This window comes from Phoenix dactylifera, chromosome 8 (genome assembly GCF_009389715.1).
Source record: "Phoenix dactylifera cultivar Barhee BC4 chromosome 8, palm_55x_up_171113_PBpolish2nd_filt_p, whole genome shotgun sequence".
Lineage (NCBI taxonomy): Eukaryota > Viridiplantae > Streptophyta > Magnoliopsida > Arecales > Arecaceae > Phoenix > Phoenix dactylifera.
Genome location: NC_052399.1, coordinates 23,698,934 through 23,718,943, shown reverse-complemented (window position 1 = coordinate 23,718,943; position 20,010 = coordinate 23,698,934). Strand labels below are relative to the sequence as shown.

Below are 20,010 nucleotides of genomic sequence, written 5' to 3'. Positions count from 1 at the left end.
GAGCAGGAAGGAAGCCCTTCTTCTATCGAGACAGAGCTGCCAAAGGGGAGGTCTGCAAGAGATAAGAATTTGACAATTGATGCAGTTAGGTATAATTTGTCTTCACGTAATGTAATCCCTTTTAAATTTCAGATTTCTCAAATTCGATTCGAATTTGCTAATAGATAAGATCATTAATTGTTCCCCACCCCAAATAAATAAATAAAAATCATTAATTCGCCTGACATTTTTTTTTTAAAAAAATTATTATTTATTGCAGGGCTGTGTAATGGGAGCAATTGAGGCTATATTCTGGAAGGCCGAAGTAAGCCATTTCTCTTCTTTTGCTTCGTTCTGGTAACCGCCAGCTTTTCAAACTAACCCGTATAGAAGACGTGCAACAACATTTTGGTACTCTTATTTTCCACAGCCCATTTGTCTTATGCTTTGTTTGATCTGCTACTCCGTTATAGAGAGCTGTCATGCCGTTATCAGCTTTCTAATTTTACCGCAATGTATTTTGCATGCATGAAGTTGACATTCGTGTGCATAACCTGTCAAATACCTTAAGGGCTCATTTGATTCGCAAAATTGAATTCAAAATCTGAATCGGAACCATAATGGATTGAAATAGGCATTGGAATGACCCAATTAACTGATATATTTGGTTCATGATCGGAATCAGAATATAATTTAAATACTAGGGTAGAGCAAGAATTAGATTTTGAGAGATTGGGGCATTTCCATTCTTCTTTAGAGTCAAAATGAGAATGAAATTTTTTCTAACCAAACAAATGGAATAGGAGTCATTTATTCTCATTCTCATTTCTATACCTGGTATGCATCCTTTTTTCTGAAGGAAGGTCAAGTAAATTCCTAATTTTTTTTTTGAAAATAAGAGAGAAATAAAAGTTCAAAAAGTTGAAAGTGATAAAAAATTGATTAGTATTAAAGATACAATACTTGGCAAACAGATTTTTTTTTGGGACTTTCATCTTCAAAAAGTTTGACACGAATACACTTTTCTGGAGTGGAAACAATAGCTTCATTTTGTTCTTCTCCTCTTTTGGCCTTTTTCTTCTCTTCTTTCTTCTTTCTATCAAATCCCACAACTGACAAAACTCTCCATGTTCTCTCTCTCCTACCTTCCTCTTTTTTTTTCCCTACTCCCTCCCAGGATGTAGAAGGCTATGACAATAGGCTTCCGGCAATTTTTTTTCTAGCCCTTTCCAAGATATGGGCGATCGCCACAACCAGTAGCAACCCTCCAAATATTATTGTAAAAAAAAATGAGAATTGTACCTAATCCAAGCCACCAAAAAAGTGCAACGACAATTCTCAATGTGGGGGTATAAATAGGCGAAAGGAATTGCAGCATACAGTGCACTTTCGTATATAACAGTTGTGCCAAAGTGACTGCAACATACAGTGCATTTTCTTTTTCACTCTAATCATCGAATCTATCTTTTTTTTGAGCAATATTTTTATAAAAATTACTGAGGAGCATGCACTAGATCAATCGGAGTATTAAAACAAGTTGAAATATACAAAAATAAATTTAGATTTTTTTTTGTTTGCGTGTATACATTCTAAATATGTGAAATTGCATAAATATCTTGCAAACTTGCTATTTGTATGTATATCCTTATTTAACAAAAAAAATTATATATATATATATTTTTTGCGTGTCTACTCATTAAAGGTATTACAATCATTTCAATTGTAAACCGCTAATTTCTTAACGGCATTAGATAGTATTGGTACATATGCAAAATACGAAAAAAGAAGAGATGTATACATGCAAAATAAATTTTTTATAAGGATATACATGCAAATATCAATTTGGGAAGGGTATTTATATAAATTTTAAAATTTAGGAGGGTATGCATGCCGGAAAAAAAAAAAAAAACTTTAATTACATCTCGATGGCAATTTTCCTTCCCTTTCCATAGTAATAATAATAAAAACAAACCACCTTAGAACTTGCCAATGGATCAAACCGCCACATGATTTTGTTGTCTCCTATGAGATGACACAAGATGTAAACAAAATAAGTTGGTCAAAATACTAGCGTAACAATGTTATGAAAAGCGGGTTAGGCACCATCATGTTCTTTTTTATTTTTATTTTTTTTGAGACACTATCCTGTTGATTCATCAACGTATTGTCTCCCAACATCATAATGCAACTGAAGGCAGTCTTAGGAAAATTTGAGCCAAGTTGGGCCAGGGTCCCAGTTCTTACATGTCCGCACGAGCCCATAATGATATGGAGTCCTTCTTCCATCCCATTCCCATCGTGCTCCGAGCCCACAACTCTGCCATCATCTTAGCCCATTTCCCAAACTGGCTTGGGTTGTATCTTTATCGCAAATTAATGATTGATACTTTTTTACCATGGATCATGTCTTGCACAGATTTCAAAACATTCCATTTTTTTTTTACCGCAATATTACGCAATCCAATGGTTGATGTTGGAAAAAAAAATCATTCTTTTTCGCGAAATATAGAATCTGAACCCTGCGGAGACCACTCAGCCCTCGATTTGTTTTATTTTAAGGCAAAGATAAAGTATTTTATCACACGATTCCTCAAGCAAATGACTAAACCACCCCAGATAACATTTTAATTTTAGCAATGGGTTGCTTTTATAAGAGGACTATTCTGGTCACTGGGGCGCATAATTCCGACCATCTAGGAACCTTCTGTTACCTTAAAGATGTCCCCGTTTCAAAAATTTAAAAAGATTCGGTATCTTAGCGGGAAATTCAAATGGGGCCAATTTCGTAATTCCGATCATCGTTGGGCTGAATTTTACGGTAGTAAAAGGGGGTGGTTCTATATACACCCCCCCTATTGCTCAGGACACCCCCCAAAAATTAAAAAAAAATTAAATACTCTCTACACCCCCCTATTTGCTAAGGACACCCCTAAAAAATTAAAAATTCCTAAATTACCCCCCACCCTTCCCACCCCCTCACCTAAATTGCTCTCTACACCCCCCAAACCCCCCCCCACCCCGCTCTTCCCATCCAAAACACCCGCCGGCTTCTCCCTTCCGCCCAAAAAACCTAGCCTCAAGCACCTCCCCGGCCATCTCCCGAGCAACGAGCACCTCGCCGGCGAAGGAGGAGGGGGGAGGCGGAGGAGGAGGACGGGGAGGCGGGGGGAGGCGGAGGGGGAGGTGGGGGATGGGGAGGAGGAGGAAGGAGGACGGGGAGGTGGGGAAGAGGAGTGAGAGGAGGTGGCGGAGGAGGAGGGGGGAGGCGGAGGAGGAGGACGGGGAGGTGGAGGGGGAGGTGGAGGGGGAGGACGGGGAGGTGGAGGGGAGGAGGGGGGGGAGGTGGGGGATGGGGAGGAGGAGGAAGGAGAACGGGGAGGTGGGGGATGGGGAGGAGGAGGAAGGAGGACGGGGAGGTGGGGGAAGAGGAGTGAGAGGAGGTGGCGGAGGAGGAGGAGGGAGGCGGAGGAGGAGGACGGGGAGGTGGAGGGGGAGGTGGAGGGGAGGAGGGGGGGAGGTGGGGGATGGGGAGGAGGAGGAAGGAGGAAGGGGGGTGTACTGAGAAAATTTCAAGGGCAATATGGTAATTACACTAAAGGTTAGTTTGGGTATTTTTTTTTGGTTTTTGGGGGGTGTCCTGAGCAATAGGGGGGGTGTATATAGAACTACCCAGTAAAAGGCCATCCAAGGTAGCCAATATCTAGGGTGGTTCTATATACACCCCCCCTATTGCTCAGGACACCCCCCAAAAATTAAAAAAAAATTAAATACTCTCTATACCCCCCCATTTGCTAAGGACACCCCTAAAAAATTAAAAATTCCTAAATTACCCCCCACCCTTCCCACCCCCTCACCTAAATTGCTCTCTACACCCCCCAAACCCCCCCCCCCCACCCCGCTCTTCCCCTCCAAAACACCCGCCGGCTTCTCCCTTCCGCCCAAAAAACCTCGCCTTAAGCACCTCGCCGGCGGCCAAACCCCCTCCGTCTCCCCCTTCTCCCTCTCGTCGCCGGTCGGTGCATTGCACCTCGCCAACGCCCAAAACCCCCCGTTCCCCCTTCTCCCTCTCGTCGCCGGCATTCTCCCGATCTCCGACCACCTCGCCGGCTTCTCCCGGAACCACCTCCCCGGCCATCTCCCGAGCAACGAGCACCTCGCCGGCGCCTCCACGACCATCTCGAGGTAGCTCCCCCCCCCCCCCCCCGCCTCTAGTGCTCCGTTCGGCACTGGATCGCCGAACAGAACCCTTCTGTTCGGCTGAACAGTGCCGAACAGAAGCCTTCTGTTCGGCAACCCTCAACCGAACAGAAGGCTTCTGTTCGGCACTGTGCAGTCGAACAGAAGCCTTTTGTTCGGCGATCCAGTGCCGAACGGAGCACGAACCGTGAAAAAAAAAAATTTCGAAACAAGGTGGAACACGTACCTTTGCGGCCGATTCTTCGTCCCAAATCACTAGTTGCTTGTCCATGCTTCGAATGGGGCTTAAATCTCCTTCAAAGATCGCCTAAACGATGTAAATGGATCGAGGGGTTTAAGGGGGGTTTGAGGGGGGGTTTTTTTTTTCTTTTCAAAACGAAACGGAGGAGGAGGAAGGGGGGGTGTATGAGAAAATTTCAAGGGCAATATGGTAATTACACTAAAGGTTAGTTTGGGTATTTTTTTTTTGGTTTTTGGGGGGGGTGTCCTGAGCAATAGGGGGGGTGTATATAGAACTACCCTAGCCAATATCTATCCGCGTGGATCGCCAGAAGACATCCCGAAATCAATATAGCCATCCATCATTCCATAATTACGAAAACGACCTCCTCCGTTCGTTTATAGGGCTGTCAACGAGCCGAGCCGAGCCCGAGCCACCGCAGGCTCGGCTCGGCTCGTTCCATAAAAATCTAGGCTCGAGCTCGGGCTCGGGCTCGATACCGAGCCCTGTACTGGGCTCGGGCTCGGGCTCGCCTGGCACAGCTCCGGCTCGGGCTCGGGCTCGTGAGGCTCGTTTGCCTGAGCCCGAGCCTGCCCCGGCGGCCGGCGCCCCATCCCCATAATTCGTCGGAGGACGGGAGGAGAGAAGAACGAAGGAAATAAAGAAAAAAAGAAAGAAGAGAAGAAAGAAGGGGCGGCCGCAAGCACCACCGGCACGGGCGTCGGCCGCGGGTCGACCGCAGGCGCCGGAGGCTCGGCCGCGGGGGAGGGAGTGAAACTTTCACTATGAAAGGAAGGGGGTAAGGGGGACCTCGACGCAGGAACGGCCGGATGGGGCGGCGGCGCTTCACGCTTGTTGCCTTCCCCGCTGGGGGCGACGGCATCGGGGACGGAGAAGGGAGAGGAGGTTGCGGCGAAGCTTCTCGGAGAGCTAGGATCGGGTGTACGGCGTCGTCATCGTCGTCGGAGGGGAGGGGGCATCGGCTTCGGGCTTGGGGGCAAGCCGGCGAGGAGAACGGAGAAGAAACCGAGAACGGCGAGAAGAAAGGAGGGCCAGAGGCGGAGGGGATTAGGAAATGTTCTGGAGAAACCGAGAAGAACGGAGAGTGGGAGACTAGGGCATCATATTCGGGCTGTTTGCCGTTTGGTTTCCTTTGGGCGTTTGAGGCTTTGAGCGTGGGAGTCCCAATCACCCAAGTGGCTAACAGGCTAAGTCGCGAATCGGGAGGGGCTCAGGGGGCGGAGCGGCTGGGCCTGGGCGTGGGCCCGCCGGCTGGGCCTGGGAGTCTCACACAGTCACATACTCACTAGGGCTCGTTTGGGCTCGTGAGCTGCTCGGGCTCGAGCTCGAGTGTAAACGAGCCTCATGTTGGGCTCGGGCTCGGGCTTGTTTCACTAACGAGCCGAGCCCGAGCCGAGCTTTTACCGAGCCGAGCCCGAGCCGAGCCCGAGCAGCTCGGCTCATTAACAGGCCTATTCGTTTATCCCCAATTTGCTCGCAAGCCATTAGGAGAAAATTACGCAACCTAACCTCATTCAGTACGGTCGTCCCGTTTTGGTAATTTGGCGCAAATGCAGAGATATTTATAAGAAACCGTTTGGATATTGCCAGACGAGCGGCGAGATACTCGTGCCGGGTCTTTAATGGCCTCTATGTCAATTGTCAGCCGACGACTCGGACGCTCGCAAATATACCAAAATACCCCTGCTTTCATTCCGGTTCCGCTGCAGATATGGCGAAATCCAGGGGCTCTTCCGGATCGTGGCCATAAAATAAATGCACAGGGACACGTGGAACCCGAAGGGGGATCGAGACGTTCCTCTGTCGGAAGGCCGAAAGAGGGAACTTTCGCCCGATACAATAAATGGGCCTTGGTTTGCTTTGTAGACAAAAAAACGTTGCCTCGCGTTGTCCGTGAAAAGAATTTAAAACTTTCCATTCATTTCAGACGAAATAAAAACAAAAGCAGAGAGAGAGAGGAAAGAGAGCGATGAGATTCCCTTTTTCAAATTCCCCCTCCTTTTCGTCCAAAACCATCGATTCCATTTCGGAAGCTGGGAGGAGGAAGCACAGAGAAAAGCGACCAATCTCCATTCTCCCGTCATAAAACCATATAAGAATCCTTCCTTTCCTCTTCGTAGCATAGCCTCTTCACCAAATCACAAGCCTCCCACAGGCTTGATAAAGGGAGAGAACTGTCGGAGTGGAGTGCAGAAAAAGAGTAAGCTTTTTTTTTTGTGTGTCAGAGTCTTTTTTTTTTCTTCTTCCCCAGTTCCATGGTCGCACCTGGGACAGAAGAGAGAGGTGGTGCCTGTAATGGCAAGAGATCGAGCGCCATTTCACTGTCTTTTTGATGACGTGTACTAAGATCTCTGCAGACGAGAGAGTACTCGGTCCTCCCGTTTTTTCTCTGTTGTATGATATCGGCCTTTGAAAGCAGCGCTTTCAGAGCAGAAAAGCTGGATGGTGTAGCAGAGAATAGGAAATGGATAAAAGTTAAGGGAGAGAGAGAGAATTTATGGTGAATAAAAGGTAAGGAAGGGAGGGAGGGAGGGAGAGAGAGAGAGAGGGAGGGAATTTATGGTGAATAAAAGGTAAGGGCGCTTTACGAGATTGTCAGCTGACAAGGGAATTGAGGAATATACTTTCTCGCTAGACGCGATACTTGACAGAGAGGTGAGAAAGGGAGAAGTGGAGTATATAATCGACTATGTTTTCCATTTTGATTTAGGTTTAGCGACGTTGTCCGTTTAATGAAAACCCAAGCTTTTATTAGTAAATTAAATAGGGGTGGTAGGGAAATCAATTATTTCTCCACATTTAAGAGACCGTTCTTCATTCTTTTCTCACACTCTCTGTCTCTTCTGCTAAATTTGTGGAGAAGTGGAGGATATTTGGAAACATGAGCTGTTTCCTCCTGCGCCTTTTTGAACTTCCAAAAAAACACTTTTTAGTGGAATTAGTCATTCCATTTTTTTTTTTAAGAGAGAGATCCTCTTTAACCAAGCAAATTAGCTTTAGATATAAGAAAGGAAAGCCCAATACCCCCTTCGACTTCTTCCCATTTTCCGATATCTCTGGGACTGAGCCCAGCTATCCCATCTGCCAACCTCTTTCCCTCCCTCATCTGCCTCCCGCTCACGTTGAGTTTTCTAATGGCTATCCTTTATGGGTTTTGTCTATTAACTCCCAATAGTTGAATGGGCTCCGGGTGGGAAGGACATTGCCCTGTTTCTTTCGGGGACATCCTCTTGTCTTGTAATGCAGTTCATCACGAGGGGTTGACAGGTTTTTGTTCAAAAAAAGTTCCCATCTATCCATCCTTTCCATTCTCCATTACTATTTTCCTTTCGTTTCAAAGTGTTTATAACCGTTTCTCCTCTTTTTGAGTTTTTTTTCAGCTCTTATCCCGCAACCCCCGAAAAGAGAATTCTTCTGCTTAGTTTTTTATGTTACGTGGCCATTTCATTCACATCCCTTTACCACTTCTCTTTGTAGAACCTCCAAGCCAGTTCCCCATTTCTAGCTCTTCTACTCTCTATTCCGGCCGGAATTTGTCAGGTGCCGGCGGCCGGGAAATGGGTCGGGCTACACGGTGGCTGAGGAGTCTCCTGGGCGGGAAGAAGGGGATTAAGGAGCCGAAGGACTACACCAGTTGTGGGGCTGAAGAGAGGAGGGAGAAGAAACGGTGGAGCTTTGGGAAGTCAGCTAGGGACCTTGGCGAAGTGGTTGTGGGCCAGAATCCTTCTACAGCGGTGTCAGTGGACACGGACACGGCATGGTTGAGGTCTATCTATGCTAAGACTGAGAAGGACCAGAACAAGCATGCTATCGCAGTGGCGGCGGCCACGGCCGTAGCTGCCGATGCTGCCATGGCGGCGGCACAGGCGGCAGTCGCGGTGGTTAGGCTCACAAGCAAGGGGAGAGGCGCCACTATTGGAGTCCACGAGCGGCAGGCGGCTGTGAAGATCCAGACTGCTTTCAGAGGCTATTTGGTAATGATAATTAGAAGCCTTTTCTATTAAATCCTACTATCCTTAGAATTTAATCTGATTCCAAATGCTTATGAAATTTTAGCTCACAGGATTGATTGCTCGGTGAATTTGATACCTTCCCTTCTTTCTTGTTGTCATTTCATTTCCAATTACTACATTTACCTTTTTTGGTTGAACACACATTTTACTGCAAGAATCAATATTTATGGGTATCCTTCCCTGTTCATTTAAACCTGAACTTCCTGTCTTAACTATTCTTTCCAGCTTCTAGATGTTCGAAGAGCGAATCGTACACTTTTATTTCTCCTTATTTGATTTATAATGGGTTCTCATCAATTCTTGACGATCGCTCTGGGGTATTTCTGTTACTTACTACTATCTTCTGTCATGTAATTACGGAGTTCCCTACTATTTCTTAATTCGTTGTGTTCTTAATCCAGTTCACTCTTGTCCCCCATTTCTGAATGGAATTTATAAAGTTGGGCAACTTAATGACTCTTTTCTCTTGTTCCGCATCTCCTGTTTGGCAATTGATAAACCTTGTTCTTTAATTTATTCAGCATCATGGGATTAATTCTCTGGATTTGCCTTGTCTGCAGGCAAAGAAAGCTCTCCGGGCTCTCAAAGCACTTGTTAAGTTGCAGGCCTTGGTTCGAGGCTATCTAGTTCGCAAGCAGGCAGCGGCAACCCTTCAGAGAATGCAAGCTCTCATCAGAGCTCAGGCCACCGTTCGAGCTCAGAAGTGTCGCAATCTTCTTCCAAATGACCGGAGGTTTCAACCAGAAATCCGCTCCAGGGGATATCTGGTACGTTAAAATTTCCATTTTTTTCCAGTCAAGGCATCATAGGACAGCGGCAGTTGACTCCTTCCCCTTCCCGCCTCGATCACAGGAAAGGTTCGACGATACAAGGAGTGAACGCTTGGCATCAGTCCACAACCGGAGACTATCGGCTTGTCTTGACAATGCTTCCAATATTGGATTCGACCGGAGCCCAAAGATCGTCGAAATCGACACCGGCCGGCCCAGGTCGCGATCTGCCCGCCGGACCAGCCCCTCCGTTCCGGACCTGGCCGACGACCTGCCCCCCCAGTCAATCTACTCCCCTCTTCCTTGCCAGATTCCGGCCCGGATCTCCATTCCCGACCGCCGGAACTTCCAGGACTGCGACTGGTGCCTCACCGGCGAGAAATGCCGGTTCTCAGCCACAGCGCGGAGCACCCCCCGCTACATGAGTTACACCCAAAACATGCCAGTGACTCCAGCCAAGAGTTTGAGCGGCGCTGACGGAGTCTTCCGCCGGTTTCTAAACGCTCCCACTTGCCCAAGTTATATGGCAAACACTCAGTCCTTCGAGGCAAAAGTCCGGTCGCATAGCGCACCGAGGCAGAGGCCAGAGCCGGCCGGGACAAGAAAAAGGCTCCCTTTGAGTGAACTAATGGTGGAGTCTAGAGCCAGTCTCAGCGATGTTGGAATGCAGAAGTCTTGCACTCAAGCTCAAGAGGCTTTCAACTTCAGGAGTGCCGTTGTGGGCCGGATTGATAGGTCTTCAGAGTTAAGCTGGGAAGCAGAGAGGGAGATCTACTTGCAGAGGAAGTGGTAATCCGTTGAGTTCAAACTTTAGAATAAGAGAGTGAAGTCCTCTTCTTTGCATTATTTATCCCTTTTCGTTTCCTGTTGCTGTAACAACATTAGAAGAGAAATCAGAGAGTGGTTTGGTGTCAATTCTTAGAATCTATCCAATTCTAAGTTTCCTTTGTTTCACGCCGGACTTTCATTTAAAAAATGTTAAATGTCTTATCACTGGAAGAGGAATAGCAGCAGGAGCTCATATTTTGTGTGGACCTTTTTACGAGGTTGTACCGTTGTTATCTTTTGAAACGTACAAGAAGGCATTGTTCGCGTTGTTAGATCGGCTTCATTACCCAAAACCTAAGCAAGGTCCCATCGATTGCATGGTTTAGAGTCGAGCATGCGCGTGCTTGGAGTGGATCGCCGGACCCAAATCAACTGTACCTACACCGGATGGTGAGCTAAACTTATGATCCTGGTCGGGTGGCAGCATGGTGTGCTCCGTACGTTTTCAGCTGAGTTGGTGAGGACGGGTGGGTGCTCGAAAGCAGTGTAGGTCCGACCCTCCTTTGGATCAATTTATTGCCCTGCACGGCATTGACAGCTTATTTTGTCCTTGCATGTTTAGGTTTGGTGATATGTTTAGCATTTCATGTTTTTAGGATGAATCTGTGGTCAAGCTTAATAACAATGCAAGCACTAGTTTTGATCCTGAAATGTTCAACAAGGAATCCGGAGTTATGTAACATGAGACTAAAAAGGGATGTAATCCTGAAGTGATGCTCGTGCATTGTAACCCCAAACTACTATAAGTCACATATATTTTAATAACGTATATTTTTTTCATTATGGATGCTAGGAATGTGTTTGGTTGCGAAAGTTCGGCTTTGAAATAGAAATGAGAATAAGTGACTCCGACTTGAGCTTTTTAATTGGTGAGAGTCTCATTCTTATTTCATTGGGAATGCACCAATCCTCCAAAACCTAATTATGGCCCTTCCCAATTATTTAACTCCCATTTGTCAGGTTAGTTTAAAAGTTGATTTTCTAGAAATACCACTTTATTTAATTGATTTTTCACAAAAATCCCAACCGGCCATTTCGATTCTAATTTTTGTCATAAACCAAATGCATCGGAAAATATGAGAAGTTCAATTTTCATGTCAATCTAATTCGAGCTCGATTCTGATTTCGATTTTGGTCGTGAACCAAACGCACCCTAAAATCATTCTTAGAACATCCACGACCTTCCTACATATAAGTCATAAAGTTTATCTTCATTTTATGCTATTATTGGTTATACAATAATGTCCTAGGGCATGCTAATCGAAAATCTATATATCGTATGTGCTTGTAATACCCATGAAAAAAAAAGAAAAAAAAAAAAGAAAGAGAGACGGGCCGGCCCGAAAAGACCGGGCCCATCTCCCTTTTAAGATCGTGCCCTAGGCACGATCGTGGAAGAGGGGGAGGGTGCAAGGGAGCGGCGGCGGCGTTAGGGGGGGTTTGATCGCCGGAAGAGACGAGCGCCGGAGCCGTGAACCGGCCGGCCATGGAGGAAGCCGGAAAGCCTCTCCTCCCTTCCCCACAAACCGGGAGAAAAAGCTTTGGACCTGTGCTTGTGCTAACGGATTTCTCCACCCATCTCTCGCCGGAAAGGTCGCCGGAGCACCCCGTCGGGCTGAGGTAAGCATAGCTCGTCCTTTGTACTTCCTTTGCTAGGGGTAGGGCTATGTTGGATGGGGGTTTTGATCGGTGAATGGTCGGAGAAGAGTCCGAAACAGGGTACCCCTGTTTCGGCCTCTCTCTTGTGGATCTTGCTGCCGCCGGCCGCCGGGATTGGCCGAGAACCATGGCATTGTGGTCGGTCGGGACTGTGAGAGAATTATTTTGGGATTTCTAGGGTTTATTGGAGAAGGGGAGAGATGGATCCGGGGTCTTCTTCCTCGTGATCCCATCCTCTCCTCCTCTTCCCCTCGTCGGTTGGCCACCGGCGGCGGCGACGGCGGCTGGGTGTCGTCGGTTGGGGGCCGAGCCACCATCACGGTGGCCTTTCCGTGGAAGAAATGGAGGAAGGGGGAGGGGTCTGTGTCGGCTGGAAAGAAGAAGAAGGAGAAGAAGAAGAAGAAGAAAAAGGAGGAGGGAAAATAAGAATATAATAATAATAATAATAAGAGGAGAAGGAAAAGAAGAAGAAGAAGAGGAAGAGACTTCTTCTTCTCTCTTTCTCTTGGCCGGCCACCATCGCCGGTGACTGCAGCAGGGGCGGCCGGCGATGGTTCGGCCAATGGTGGCCGAGGGTGGGGAAGGTGAGGGCACAGCCACCCCGGCTGTTGCCCTTGGACCAAAGAGGTGGAGGAAGAACCCTTCTCTATCATCCACCCTTCTTTTGGTCTTTTCATCGGGACCGGCCATCGTCGCCGGCGTGGCAGCGGCCACGGCTGGCAACGACATGGGCCGGTGGTACAAGGGTAGGAGTCGGGCCACCCCGACTGCCCTAGACTTGGAGAGATTGAGATGTTTGGGGATCTGGTTATGGACCCCATAGTAAATATCAATTATGGTTTGGAATATTTAAATATTAAATGATTTAGTTTGTGATTTGTAATTGATGTTGTAGAGGAAGAGTCGGCAGAGCCAGGAGGTTTTGATCAGGGGACTCAGCACCCCAGCGCGTAGGTTGTGATTCGGACTGTGTTTGAGTCAGTCTACAATTTCTGTAAGAATCCCTACATCTGAGCACTTCTATGCATATATTGATTTATCGTTGGATTTATTTACGGTTTTGATGTTATTGCTTGTGAGTTGATATGATACATATGAGACGAATTTTTATCAACATATTTTCATGATTATGTTGTTATTGTTTATGAGTTGATGCGGCACCTATGAGGCGTGCATGTTGTTTATAATGAAAATATTGAGATAAATTCATTTGGGAAGAAATAACATATTTTTTGAAAATTTATGAAAATATGTGATGTGATGGAAATGTGATTGAACATGTAAAACTAGACATGTAATATGGGTTGGACTAACCTTGTCATAAGATAGCCTCTACGAGCTTATGCGTAGGATAGCGGCCACGAGCTGATGCGTGGGATAGCCTCCACGGGCTTACGCGTGGGATATCCTCTACGAGCTTATGCGTAGGATAGCCTCCACGGGCTTACGCGTGGGATAGCCTCTACGAGCTTATGCGTAGGATAGCCTCCACGGGCTTACGCGTGGGATAGCTGCCACGAGCTTATGCGTGGGATTTGTGCAGTCTTGGACTGGGACATGATCTTGGTTAGTCCAACGCCAGAAATGAAAAGTTTGAAAACTTTGGAATTTGAGTAATACGGGAATGGATCACATAATGTGAAAAAGGATTTGTGTATATGTACTGATTACATATATTTGTTGTTTGTTGAGCTTTTGAAATGATGAAATGATATATATATTTTGATACTTGATTATTTTATGATTTTGTTGTGTGTGGCTGTTGGGATTCTTACTGGGCTGGAAAAGCTCATACTACACTTCCATTTTTTTTTTAGAGGCACTGGATTCGTAGAATCTGTCGGATGGGACAAGAAGTGAGCTCGATCTGGAGTCAGACTGCTAGATAGTTAGAAGTCAATTTATCTTTTATTTATGGACATTTGAAATTATGTAATAAATCAGTACATTGTAGCTGGATTTGATTGAATTACATCAATCTTTGGTTTTGGCATATATGTGAATGTTGTACCTTTTAGGCCTTGCATGATCTTTAGGGCACTGCTCTAGGGCTCATGCGGCCGGTCGCGTGCCGGACCTGGGTGATGGGTTCGGGGCGTGACAGTGCTATTATGAGTAAATTTTTTTTAATTTTTATATTTATATTATTTTCCAAATGAACATACATAAATATGCAATTTCCAAATATGATCATATCCAGCAGTGCAAATGAGTGGGGGCGGACCAAGGCACGAGTGATCTCGACCTGACATGATATCTTGAGTCTGTTTTTATTTTTACTTATCAAAAAGCATCAAGAAACATAAATATAGCCTACTTTCTCTATCAAAAAGCATCCATGAAGCCGCCATTTATGTTTGATAAAAGATGGATAACTTGAATATCAAGGGAAACATTTGTAAGGGTGCATCAACATAAACTACATATGCAGCGGAGAACTTTTTTCTTTTAAAAAAATTGTGGATACTGAATTTAAAACATGACTAGCTGCCTATTCTTATGCTAAATTGTGAAGCAGTTGTTTACAACTTTAAAAATCAATGAAGAACATAACCATATGTGACACCGTACGGTAATTCAACAGAAAGGTTTTGTTGTAAAATGGAAAAAGAGCGAGAAAGCATTTCCTTGCAGCCAAGCCAGCCTCTTTTTTTTTGGGAGGGCGGGGGTTGAAAGCATGGAACGCCACACAGAGGGCTCGTTTGGTTCGCGGGAAGCATTTTCCTTCCTAGGAATATGATTCCTGGGAAACAAATTCCTAGGAAGAGGATGCCTAGGAAAGTATTTTTGTCATGTTTGGTTGACCATGGGAAAGTGACAAATTTCCAAGGTGCTTATGTTTGGTTGGCCATCCACTTTCCTAGGAAAGTTATATATAATTCCTATTATGCCCTTAATAAAAATTAGATTTTTAATGCCTCTTTAATGCTTCTTTAATGCTGAAGGGACTTTTTGGGAAAAAGTAAAAATGGAGTGATTCCCGCCTCATGGGAAAGTAACTTTCCCATGTTTCTCATGGGAAAGACTTTCCCATGAAATGTGGGAATCACATTCCCATGGGAATATAACTTTTCCTTCTCTTTTCTTTGAAAACTCCAATCAAATAAGAGGCATCTCATTACTTTCCCGTTGACCACACTTTCCCCCTTCTTTTTTCGCGAACCAAACGAGCCCAGAATGAGAGAAGCCTTCCGAGCGGCATCATGGAAATATATTTTGTCTCCTTCTTACGGTGCCCTTGAAACTTTGGACTGTGATCACGTGGGAGGAAGGTCAGAGTAGTGGAGGCAAGTGGTAGAGCAGTGGGTGATGCTGATACTTCACGCCGCTTTGAATCTTGCTTTCTCTTTTAAATTTCTTTTCAGTAATGATTATATTTTGATTTGATTGATCGGAGGCTTGGGAGGATGTGCACATGGTTAAACTTGCCCCATGTTTACTTTCTTCTTTCTCTCTTCTCAGTCTCTCACTCCTCCGCAGCCCAATTAGGCCCGATGCTTGCATCACCACTTCCATCACCTCCCTAACCGAAATTCCCTGGGCAATTTTGAAATGCAGGCCCCATCTTCAACCACCACATTTCTTTTTTTCCTCAATTTTTTTATAAAACGTGTTTCCTAAATAAATCTATAAAAATATCTGACAAATTAGGATTAGGATAGGGAGAGACAAATGAAGATATATAGATACAGCAATGGTAAGGAACACTGAGAAGATAGGTCGAATAGGCCGTTAAAGACTTCAAGCTCGAGACGGAAATGGGAGAGAAGAAGACTGGATGGGCAATTGAGTTTTTTTTTTTTTTTGCAATTTAACTTCAAATTTGCATCTTACTTCGTTGAAGTTATGAACCAGATATTCAAAGCAAATTCGAATGAGAGGGCATAGAGGGCCATCTCGTTGAGCTCTAAATATTGTTGTTAGGTGGTAAAAAAAAAAGAAAAAAAATTAAAAAATAAATTTATTCCTAAATTATAATGACCGCGCACAAATATTTAAACGAATGTCTGTCCACTAATATGCTAGAACAAACTTAATCCAAGATACTCACTGCAATTTAAATAAATATTTTTTTGAACTAATTTATAAATAATAAAAAGATAAAACTTTAGATATATAATTTTGATAAAATATTAAATGTGATTTTTAATATCCCCTTTGTCTTAATCTCCCCATTCCCTTCCCTTTGTCCGCTTACACCGCCCTCTTTAATCACCTGCATTGTTGCCAGCTCTCTCATCGTCCCCACTGCCACCTGATCGGGAACTCCTCCATCATTTCAAGATATGACTGACGGTGCTCATCTTGTGTCCTTGGACGGTGAGGATTGGATCAGTTGTCATCTATTTCAAATTTCAAAAAAATGGGAGTGCAGACCGGGAACACGGAGCCGACCGATCCGTGCGTCCATGACATACGGTACGGGTTGTACAGAGAATCGGGTTTATGACGTCATATCAGGACCCTTGAGTACGTAGGAAACTTCCACTGAACGAATCTCTTACGAAGCATGATCTTATTTATCTGACATGAGTGAAATTTCCCAAGCTAATTCTCTTCGGTACAACGAATTATTATTTTACAATGAAGGTGGTTTGGGTAAGATGTAGCTTCTCCATCAATTTACGATGGATTTCTTTGTACCCGCCTCCTCTTTTTTGTTACCTTTTCCTCACCTGTGAGGTTGTGAGTGCGATCCCGCGTCAGGGTGGGCTAAGGTTGTGCCCCAGTGTGTTTGTTTTGATGGAAGACGACGGCAAACGAGTGAAAGCTGAATTCGCGGGATCCATGGTTGATAAAAAAAACAAAGGAAAGACTAAATACATTATTACCTAAGTCATCAGATGATATCTAAATGCTAGGCAAAAATCTTTGATATCTTAATTTTTGGAGCAAAGCCACGAATGACTTAGGCATACTTGAGCCATGCATGACAGGTGTTACAGACTAGCTTGATTATATTGAAGGACGACTCGACCACTGTAATCAGCTGGATTAGGATGGCTCGAGTGCGCGGTAGAGCAGGACATATCCTGCTTCGAGATATTTGGACAGTGGTGAGTAACGAAGTAGTCTTTTTAGCTAAGCATGTATTTATAAAGGCCAATAAAATCGCGGACTAAGTGGTTTCTTATATAGCCTGCCACTACGGAGTACTATGCAGATTGTGAAGGTAGAGTTGTTTAGAGCATTTTAAAAACTATTTTTTTGATTAAATGTATCTGCACTCGTAGCATAGGAACCGTCTATTTTTAGAAAAAAAGAGGAAGAAAAAAAAAAACTTGGCAAGAGGACTTGGACATCTTTAGCAGCCAGTGATCCTGTTGCTTTTTGGTATTTTAAAATTGCGCTGGTCATGTCAAGTTCCAGAGCATAGGGGGAAAGGAAAGAGCAAACACTCCATCTTTTTTTTAATCGGCGATCCTCCCCTGCTTCGCTCTTTGTTCCTTGGGTTTATGCAAACATAGCTGCCAATTTTTTTTCGGTACAGAAGAGGAAGCCTCGAAGCAAACCCATAGTGAAGAAAGACCATAAGCATCAGCAACCATTAGGTATGCCAATTGGAGAGGTAAAACACTGCTGTAGAGGCCACCCACTGATTTGGAAGACTCGTAGATTGGTTAGGAGGATGAGTTTCTTTCAGCCAGTACATGTATATCGGGAGGCGAACAGAGTTGCAGATTGTATTGCCTCCTATATTGCTCGGCACTCCGATGAAATTATTTGGACTAGTGTCACTGAGATTCTATTTTTCTTGTATCATTTTATTTATTCTGACTTGGCAGGCTGTACCCACGTAAGAGCTATATGAATGCCATTTTTACAAAAAAAAAAAAAAAGAGACCAACGGGTATTTGACCTATTCCCCTCTCGATATATATATGTAGCTTTGAAGGCTCAAATAACGCTTTTCAGCTGCAAAATATCCTTAAGCAGAGGATTCATACGATGTAAAATACATTGGTTCTGAATAGGATCTCCTCTTTTTATGGTGAAAGGATTTTGATCCATTCTTTATACCTCGGGCCAAACAACTAGCATCAAGATAGGCAGTCTCTTGTATCACTAATCGTATTTGGTTAGGGTCATGAGAAGAAGGATGGATAGAGATAGAAGCATGAATGGGGATGAAAGGATGGCTCGCTCCTATCCATTGTTTGGTTCAAAAAATTTTAAGAAGGATGGATGAAAAAGAAAAAATTGCCCATCCATCATGCCTCGCTAATTTGCACCTTTCTAATTTGGAAGGATGGATGGAGCTTGTAAAGATAGGTTTCTATGTTGATAAGATTACTTCTCATTATTTTTTTTTGATAAAACCTTAACATTTCTTTTATTTTTTATTTATATTCACTATTTTTAGTTAATTAGTTATATAAAATTAATTAACTATTTAAGTTAAATTATAAATTAATTAGTTATTTATATAATTGATATAAGATATAAATTAATTTAAATATAATTAATTAATAGCACCATTTATTAAATTAAATTAAATTGAAATTAAATATTTATATAATTTTTTATATATTATAAATTACAAAGATTATAAGTATATATTTTTCTACTTCTTTAGTATATATAAGTATTATAAATTGATAATAATAATAATAATAATAATAATAATAATAATAATTTTTAATCAAAGGTTAGTTTAGTAAAAATGAAATACAAATATTATGTATCTTCTCTTTCATTCCTTCTATACCAAGCAGAGGAGAGGATTACTCCCATCGATTCTTCCATGTTTCACAAAATACATGGAAGGATGGATGGAACATCCATCCATTCTATTCTTCATCCATCCTTTTTCTTCAATCCATTCTTCCTCCAATCTAAAAAAAAAACCTTCTCCCATGCAATCAAAAAGCAACAGCAGATTTTTTTTTTTCTCATCAGCTTTATTAATAATCATATATTTATCTCCACGGACGAATAGAAGAATCCATCTCAAAGTCCATGATATCAGTCACCGATATTTTTCATGATGGATGCATAAAACCAGATAATAAATCACAACAAAATGCTATTTATTTATGACAACGTGAAGATGACACCAGGATCACCAGCCCCTTTACAAGATCTACCTGATGTTGTACGCTGTAAAAACAGAATCTTAATCAATCATTTATAAATAAGTTAGTTATGCAAGTAAAACCTGTAGCTTGGTCCCTTTCACGTCAGAATCAGTTGTGATTATTTCATGAAAGAAACTCGGATACCTTCTAGATTTTAGGTGTTTACATATTTATTGACGTCCTTCGGCCTGTCTCATCAATTATTATAGTTGTCGGACCCCGGACATCAAGTTACTGCGGGCTTCGCTAACTCCATGACTGCGGTCAAAAACCTATAGCTACCAAATATAATTTCCCCGCGCCGGTAGTTGAACCAAGGAAAATATCGACTAATGTAGTTAGATAAATACGGCACTGTTCAAAGGGAAATATGAGCCTTGCAAAAGCCATTGGCTATTAATGGTGCTAAAGGAGCTTAGGCACAAAATTGTGGGCCCTGCTTGGCATTATCTAAAAGGCTAATGGAAATAATGCGACTTTTGCTTGTAAGGATGCAATTCGCGAGATTTTTTCCTCCTCTCTCTCTATCCTTTCCTTCTCCGTCCAGCTATCCCGTCGGATCCCACCGGATCCAGCAAGATTCTCCCGAGCAGGGCCTTAAGGGCTCGTTTGGTTCGCGGGAAGCATTTTCCTTCCTAGGAATATGATTCCTGGGAAACAAATTCCTAGGAAGAGGATGCCTAGGAAAGTACTTTTGGCATGTTTGGTTTACCATGGGAAAGTGACAAATTTCCAAGGTGCTTATGTTTGGTTGGCCATCCACTTTCCTAGGAAAGTTATATATAATTCCTATTATGCCCTTAATAAAAATTAGGTTTTTAATGCCTCTTTAATGCTTCTTTAATGCTGAAGGGACTTTTTGGGAAAAAGTAAAAATGGAGTGATTCCCACCTCATGGGAAAGTAACTTTCCCATGTTTCTCATGGGAAAGACTTTCCCATGAAATGTGGGAATCACATTCCCATGGGAATACAACTTTCCCTTCTCTCTCCTTTGAAAACTCCAACCAAACAAGAGGCATCTCATTACTTTCCCGTTGACCACACTTTCCCCCCTTCTTTTCCCGCGAACCAAACGAGCCCTAAATGAGTCCGGAGATGGCACGATTGGCTCGCACAGAGATGGGATAAATTACCCCTGGAAGGCTTGTGACTTTGCGGGACCAAATGGGCCAAACTCTCATATAAATGCCAGGCACTAACTTGTAAACATCATCTCAAGGTGAATGGAAATCATGTGACTTT

At 43.7% G+C, this 20,010-nt stretch overlaps 1 protein-coding gene across 1 annotated transcript; it reads left to right on the top strand.

Moving 5' to 3' along the window:
- Window positions 1-6,625: 6,625 nt before the first annotated feature.
- LOC103713430 (protein IQ-DOMAIN 14) lies at window positions 6,626-10,199 on the top strand. Its single transcript, XM_008800359.4, has 4 exons — window positions 6,626-7,684; window positions 7,895-8,391; window positions 8,991-9,197; window positions 9,283-10,199. The coding sequence occupies exons 1-4, from the start codon at window positions 7,597-7,599 to the stop codon at window positions 9,991-9,993; spliced, it is 1,503 nt and encodes a 500-aa protein (XP_008798581.2). The 5' UTR covers window positions 6,626-7,596; the 3' UTR covers window positions 9,994-10,199.
- Window positions 10,200-20,010: the final 9,811 nt, after the last annotated feature.

Coding starts and splice junctions, on each gene's coding strand:
- LOC103713430 (XM_008800359.4), top strand. CDS start 7,597: ATGGGCTCCGGGTGGGAAGGACATTGCCCTGTTTCTTTCGGGGACATC. Junction 7,685..7,894: donor TCATCACGAGGGGTTGACAG/GTTTTTGTTCAA, acceptor TTCTCTTTGTAG/AACCTCCAAGCCAGTTCCCC. Junction 9,198..9,282: donor TCCGCTCCAGGGGATATCTG/GTACGTTAAAAT, acceptor CCTCGATCACAG/GAAAGGTTCGACGATACAAG.